The 7,644-nt window shown below is 41.8% G+C and overlaps 1 protein-coding gene across 1 annotated transcript; it reads left to right on the forward strand.

Moving 5' to 3' along the window:
• The first annotated feature begins 626 nt into the window (after nucleotides 1-626).
• TMEM198 (transmembrane protein 198) lies at nucleotides 627-7,644 on the forward strand. Its single transcript, XM_032225557.1, has 4 exons — nucleotides 627-805; nucleotides 1,946-2,521; nucleotides 6,153-6,340; nucleotides 7,432-7,644. Exons 1-4 carry the CDS (start codon nucleotides 643-645, stop codon nucleotides 7,576-7,578), a joined length of 1,074 nt encoding a protein of 357 aa, XP_032081448.1. The 5' UTR covers nucleotides 627-642; the 3' UTR covers nucleotides 7,579-7,644.

The raw sequence follows: 7,644 nt of genomic DNA on the forward strand, positions 1-7,644 counted from the left end.
GCTTTGCAAGGTTCTTATAAGGGAGGAGGATCTGCCAGCTTCTGAATAACCACAAGAATAGAAATAACTTGGAGTTAGTTATCTGGCCTGTTTGGCCCCTTTAACGTCTTGCCAACATTCTAGAGAGCTGCTTCTGCTTGACTGTAATATTTTCTGGGCTCAAGTTCCAGGAGCTGGTGGGTGTTCCTAACTCTGATGTCATTTGTTTAATTCTGATTCTTAATTGCTGCTTGCAGCCATTACAAAAGGGGTTGTTTCAGCTCAGTGGCAGAGCAGGCATGCATTGCATAAGGAAGATCCCAGCATCTAGCAGAGCTGTGAGAGAATCGGGAGTTATGTGGGAGTGATGATCTGATGGCTGAGGGGGAGCTCCTTAAGTTCCTGTGAAATTCTAGCAGAACAGCCCTGTCTGTAGGGAGTTGCTGGTTCTTCCTTCAGAGATGTTGTAGCCTGTGAAGACATTGTAGCCGATGGTAGGTTATGCTATCAATCGTACCACGCTGGACTTCCAAGAAGCTGAGGTTCACCATGCCTTTCCTATTCTTTCTCCACAGATGGAAATGAAGTCATGAGGCAGCATCTTCTACAAGTGACTGGGAGAGAGAAGGGAGCCTGACATCGCCACAGAAGACTTGAAGAGCCATGACGTCAACTGTACAGTCTCTGCGTTTCCCACTGCTTCCACATGAACCAGACCAAGACCGGACACATAATTGTGATCAGGAGATTGAGAGGCACTATCAAGTAGTGCCCTCCGTTGTATGTGCCATGTGCTGCCTCTTTGGTATCATCTATTGCTTCTTTGGTGAGTGTGTTGTTGGGGGGGGGGGGGATTGGCTTGTAGATTACTCCAGATCTATAAGGAACAATTAAAGCATGTGGATTCAAGATGAATGTATTATTTCATTGTCTTATTGGGACATTTTAATGGGCAATCCCACTTATAGCCAGTCACAAGTCTTATTAACTGTGTAGCATGACAAAATTAACTGATCATAGGGGAAGGAACAAATGTGTTGGGTCAGCTCTCTAATTCACACTTAATTAATCCTAGTCTCTCTTTCATTGAAACCTTTTACATGTTCTGTCGCTGTGAAGTACGGAGGGGTAGGAAAATCCCCACACATCTGAAACATAGGAAGTGGGGGGGGGGAAAGGGCCAGCCTCCTTTGATACATCTGGTGAAACTTAACAAACAACAACAACAACAACTGGGGCATGACAAATTCAGCCATTTTTGAGTTGTGGCTACCTTCACACCAAAATAAACGGCTCTGTTCACAGGTGTGGTCAGAACTGATGAGGTGGTTGTGTTGAAAATTGCTATTGTTTTTATCTTGGCTGTCAATTATACATGTATTTTGTATCTCTTATATTTCTTTGCTCATTTTAATTGTTAGTCACCCAATGTGTTTTGTTTGAGACAGGTAGCCATATAAATGGAATAAAATGAAATAAAAAATACTCCCTTGACTGAGGCTGATGGGGGCATCTGGTTCAGCCATGTTCCATGAACATAACCAATGTATGTTTAGTACTAATGTAATGAAACTCAGGTTTCTGAACTGTTCTGGCCAATATCCTCCTGTGGCTACATTCCTAACTATAGCAAACTCTATGACTGAGTCCCTGGATAAATGTAAAAAGCCCTAGAAGGAAACATTCAGAGTGACAGCTCTGTGCTTCCAATTACACATTATAGAGGATCTGAAATGTTTAAGGAAAGGATATAAAGTTCTCCTTTTAAAACCTCAAATATCCCTTAGTAATATATAATAAAAGGTGTACATGTGTAAAAAGGGAGCGTGCAAATTGTCATACACATGCACAAATGCTAACAAACACAGGTCTCCAAATGGAATGAGAATCATTCTGCTTTGCTAGAGCAAACAGTTGGGCAACCTATCCTATCCCCCTTATCACTCTCCTTTCTTTCTTTCCTTAGGATACCGATGCTTCAAAGCAGTGATGTTCCTGACTGGGCTGATGTTTGGTTCAGTAATCATCTTCATGTTGTGCTACAAAGAGCGGGTGCTGGACACTCAGCTAAGCGTGGAGGCCTCTGTGGGCATTGGCCTGGGCATTGGCGTGCTCTGTGGGCTAGTCACCATGCTGGTACGCAGCGTCGGGCTGTTCATGGTTGGGCTGCTGCTGGGGCTACTACTGGCTGTGGCTACACTGGTAGTGATGGAGCAGTTCTATCACCCGCCTACTGTCTGGATTCCCATTGGTTTATTGCTGGGCGTGGGCATGCTGTGTGCTGTCCTGACCCTACAATGGCAGCGCCTCTTCACCACATTGTCGACTGCTGTCTTCGGTAGTGCTGTCATGACTGCCACCGCTGACTACTTTGTTGAGCTCTTTTTGCTGCTGCAGTATGTTTATGAGCGTGTCAAGGTGGCACCTGCACGGCCCATCTGCTGGTACAGCTGGGTCATCCTGGGTACTTGGCCTGTCCTGGCATTTTTGGGTGTCTTGGTGCAATGGAAAGTCACAGCTGAAGGATACTCACATACTGAAGGTGAGTGTGGTCTTATGGGGTGGAGAGCAAAATGGCTGAAAGCAAGCAAATCGGCATTCAGATTAAATGAGGTTCAGATTAAACAAGGCCTTGTATTGACTGGTCTTGCATATCATACTTGAGTAACCATGGTTTATTTAGCAACAAAAAATTATTGGGTTCTCCTCATACACTAAGACCTACATTTAGAATGGATAACTTCCAGTTTTAAGCCACGTCCTACTCCTCCAACCATTGCTAGGATCACAATTGGCATAATAAAAAGCAGCAGGATAGAAACAGGTAGCCCTACCTAACTTTTGATGGTATGAATCAGGGATGCCATTTTCTTTGAATTTTAAAGTGTGAACATTAGAGCAGCTAATTTGGGCAATGAATCTTGGGTCATTCTGGCATCATGCCAAGGTTTCTGTTAAAGGTCAAAGCTTTCTGACGGGTGGGGTTCTGCTGGATTCCTGTATATGCTGTTGGATTCCTGTATACCATAAACAGTAGGACTGGGTTTAATATGGCAAGCATTGGTTGGGCCTAGACTTCCTGATAACAGGGGCTGGCACTGCTTTTATTGAAGTTATCCTTTGCCCCCCCCCCCCCCAAAAAAATTGCTTGTCATCCTTTTTTGTCAAAAGCTGTGAAATTACATAGCAATTTTTTCCTTGTTCCAGTTTTTGTCTTTTACAGATTTTTCCTGTCCCCTTTTGCTTTCTGGGGAGATAAATTATTTTAAGTTCCTGAATGTGGAAAGCTTTCCCCCTTGATCAGGTGTGAATGGAGTTTGAGAGGTTAGGAGGGTACAAGACAATTTCCTGATCATCTGATGTTATGGTGACAGGGCAACTATGTGGGGGCAGCAGAAAATGTCAAAATTGTAGCTGCAACCATATGATGAAAGCTCCACCCTTTAAAAAATGCATTTTACAGATTTTCAACCATGTAGTTACAATGCACTCCTGACTGATAAAAGGTGCCAATAATAGTGAAACAGCTCAGGGAAGCAAATTGTTCCCATCCTAATAGTAAAGCCTTCGTGGTCCATTTAGATACTTACCAGATCACCATTTTGGAACTGAGTGCAGCCATGTTTCAAGGATAAGACAAAACTACGGGGATGAGAGTACTTTGCTTTTCAGAGATCTTTTGCTCCCATTCCCCTCCTTAATTCTGCAAATGCCAACATTGTCCAAAATTAGACTCATGCTCTCATTTCCAGCTTTACTTTTATATAAAAAAATTCATGTGACACTATTTATAAATACTGATAGTATGATTTAAGGCTACTGGTAAATTGCAGAGGGGATGTCCCATGTGATTCACAGGCTGCTCCATAAAAGTGTAATATTGTTGTGCTGGTTTACTATCAATACTTGATCTGTTCCTTCTTTTAAAAATGAAATCCACCCTGGCCAGGGGTCTCATTATGAGATTGTAATCTTCTAGAGGACACTGAATTGTCTGGTGTAGATTAAATGAAATTAACCATGAATTATATTATATATAGCAAACTCAGAATCCAGCTAAAGCTGTCAAAATGAAACAAATGCTTTTAAGAGGGAGTGAGAACATATGATTCTATAGACGAGAGGTGAAATAAAATACCATGTTGATATAGGAACAGTGCCAGAAAGTATTTGGGGGAAAGTGATCCTGCCAGTTCTCACTTAGACCTTTTAGCTTTTGACACCATAAACAACACTATTCTTCCAGAGCAACTGAAAGAGCTGAGCACTGTTTTGTAGTTCCAAAAATCACTGTTGGGATGTACCCGGAAGGTGGCGTCGGGGGATTTCTACTTGACATTAAGGTTATCGTAGTGACCTGTGGCATTCCACAAAGATGATTTTAGGATTGAGGTGAAGGTTATTCTGGATAGTACTGCACTTCCCCAGAAAGAGCAGGTTTACAGCTGGGTGGCTTTTTATCCCTCATGTGCCACTGGATGTATGCTTGCATACCAGTGGAGCAACTGCAGCCCTTCTGGAGATAGTTGGACTAAATTATTCATGACTTGGTTTCAACCCAACTTGGCAATGCAATGCATTTTATTGGAATTGCCATTGAAGTGTCCATAAATAGCAACAGGTGGTACTGCTCACCTGTGCAAGGAACAGGAGTCATATTGTATACGCCTGTATGAAAAGATCTGCTGTCTGTGTGTGTGTGTGTGTTTGTGTGTGTGTGTGTGTGTGTGTGTGCTATTGGTTACTGATGGGTACGAGTTAAAATATTACTGTAGCCCTTTAAAGTCCTAAAATGACTTAGGACTTGAATATCTGCTTTTCCTGATGTGAACCTGAACACTTTCTTAGATCTCCTTGAGGCTCTTCTGAAGATGACCTTAGTGTTTGGAACTGCACTGTTGAGCATGTATAAAAGGTTTTTTTTAATTGTGTGGCTCTTGAACTAAGCAATGTGTTCCTCAAAAAGTTAAATGACTCCCAGTCTCTCAGTATTTAGGGAGTGGATACAAATGCATCTTTCACTAAGTTTTAATTGTTAACTATTTGAGGAATGATTTTAATACCATTGATTGTATTCTTTTACAATGCTAAATTTAAAGTTTTGCCTTCATTTGTAATGTTAAATTTAATTGTGTCCAGCTACCTTGAGTGTTGAAATAAAGGCAGGAATATAAATTGAAGATCAAAATAAAGATTAGAACTATGGCATGTTCCCTGATATGGCAATATGTCTGTACAAATATAGTTTGAGAAATATATTTGTGACCATAAGATTTATGTAGAATCTAACTTTAAAAGCATATTGACATGAATTTCATCTGAATGCTCTCGGTGTCAGTGGCCTAGGGTTGTTATTGTTAGAAGAAAGTCACACTGATTTCATCCTGAAAGGCAATATGTGTGCTTTCTATTAGCATCAAATGGAAGAAATGCCATTTTTACTTTCCATTTCTTTGAAATATGCACGAGTCCTCCTCACATAAGTACCCAACAATTAATTTGGAACAAACTTTAATATATGATTAAAGCTTAACTGATTAATTACAGTAATTAATCAATTACTATTTTAAAACTTTTATTCAGACTTTATTCAGGACCATGTATTTGCCTTTGAGAAGCAAGTAGCTATAATTGCGACTTGTCATCCTTTTTTTATAAACCCACTTTAGGGGGATGCAGCTGATGCTGGTGACAGCAGAATATGCTTAATTCTTTTTCTATCTGTTTCTTCCATGTAAATCCTTAATATCTTTTCTCCCTGAACTTTAAATGTGTACAAACAGTACTTATTCATTAAAGATTCTCCATATCATCCCAGCAGAGTTTAAGATTGGTTAGAGATTATGGTGTGAATATAGAAGACCTAACCAGGCTGAGCCTTTGCTAGCAGGGATGTACCCCCAGTTAATGGTTGATCCTGGAAAGAGATCCACCAAGCCAAGTACCTGGTCCCCAACCTATGGGAACAAAAGTTCTTTCCTCAGTCATGCCAACTAATGCCTCAGGACCTTTGTCAATCATCAACTTACCTAATTTTTGTTGGATGTCAACTCTGCTTTTTTCATTTAAAAAAGAAATCCACAATAAAGAAGTTTCAATATGGCTGCACTCCCTCATTGGGAGCCAGCCCTTTGTCCTGTGGGGTCTCACGCCACGCTCTTCTTCCCCCATAGTGATTATCAGTCGACAGCAGCGTCGTGTGCAATTGATGCGGATCAAGCAGCGGGAAGAGCGGAAAGAAAAGAAGAAAAAGCGGCCACATCCTCACCCCCACCTGCAACATAAGGCCCACCCGCCCGAGCCGGCCTACCGCCGCAAGCCTAATCCTGTGCGCCGATTTGATGGGGATGTGCTCTCCCCTGTGAGTAACTGGCCAGGGACTTCCTCCACAGCAGTAGGGCCATAGGAATCTCAGCTGGAAATTTGCTATTAATTTCCACCATCCTGTTTGTGAAGTATTTTCACAGTGTGCTCCTAGTTTACTTTTTCGATACCCTTTTCTTGCAGCATGGATGCGTTTCTGCATCTACTGCTTTCCTGCCCTCTCCCTCGGCAATTTAGCTGGGATTTATTTTGAGATGTAAGGAAAAAAACCAGAAATGAGAAGATCCCAGATCAGTGGTGAAATTCAGCTGGTTCTATCTGGTTCGGGCAAACCGATAGTGCTGGCAGTGGGAGGCTCCACCCACCTGCCCAGACGTCATCACGTCCCATTTTTGACACTCTGTGCATGCGCGCATGCGCGTAGGTGACGCATGCACTCACATTTGCGAACCAGTAGTGAAGGTAAGTTGATTTCACCCCTGCCTCAGACCCATTGGCTGCCTATGAATTGATACCTTCATGCTAGTTGAAGAGTTGTGTATGTAAAAAGATGTTCAGAGAAAATGCAATCCAACTGTGGCTTTGGTGGTTGCATTTGGAAGACAGGAATGGAGAAGCCTCTTTCTATCTCTTCACAATTTATTTTTAACCATATGGGAATGTCTACTTTTTACCAATAATGTTATCATAAGGAACCCCTACCCCCAAATTAAAATACATGTAGCGAGCTTTCCATCTAATAATAATATACATAATTATGCCAGCCAAAGTTTGTTGACACTTTTGTAATCTGTGCTGATGAAAAAAAACATTCTTATGACAAGCCATTGTATCCCTCCTGCTACTGGAGTACAGTACCTAAATACAGCATATTGCAACTTGTTTAAAATGGTAAAATGAGTGAGACGTCTAGCAGCTATTTAAGATGATAGCAGTACTGTAATAATTAGTGATAGCTCAAGATTATGCATGCCTCCTCCCAAGCACATCAGGAGATGAAGCTGGACTTACCCAAAGCATTTTAGAACAAGACAGCAAATCTGGTTTTTCCTTGTCGTAACATTTCAGCAAGAAATTGGGATATGATTTTTTAAAAAATCATTTAAAAATATTTTTTTCTTTTCCCAGAGCTACATACAGAGCTTCCGAGAACGGCAGACAGGTTCCTCTCTCAACAGCCTCCTGGCCAACGCTCATGCTACTATTGACATAGACTATGACTGTGGCTCCACTGTGCCCCTGACCACCGGCTCGGGTCCTGCCATGAGAGTATAGACCAGCACTTCCCCCAGAATACAAGTGCTGTCTCCTGTGGTCACCTGGGCCAAGCCATGTGGCTAG

Source organism: Thamnophis elegans, chromosome 1 (genome assembly GCF_009769535.1).
Source record: "Thamnophis elegans isolate rThaEle1 chromosome 1, rThaEle1.pri, whole genome shotgun sequence".
NCBI classification, from domain to species: Eukaryota; Metazoa; Chordata; class Lepidosauria; order Squamata; family Colubridae; genus Thamnophis; species Thamnophis elegans.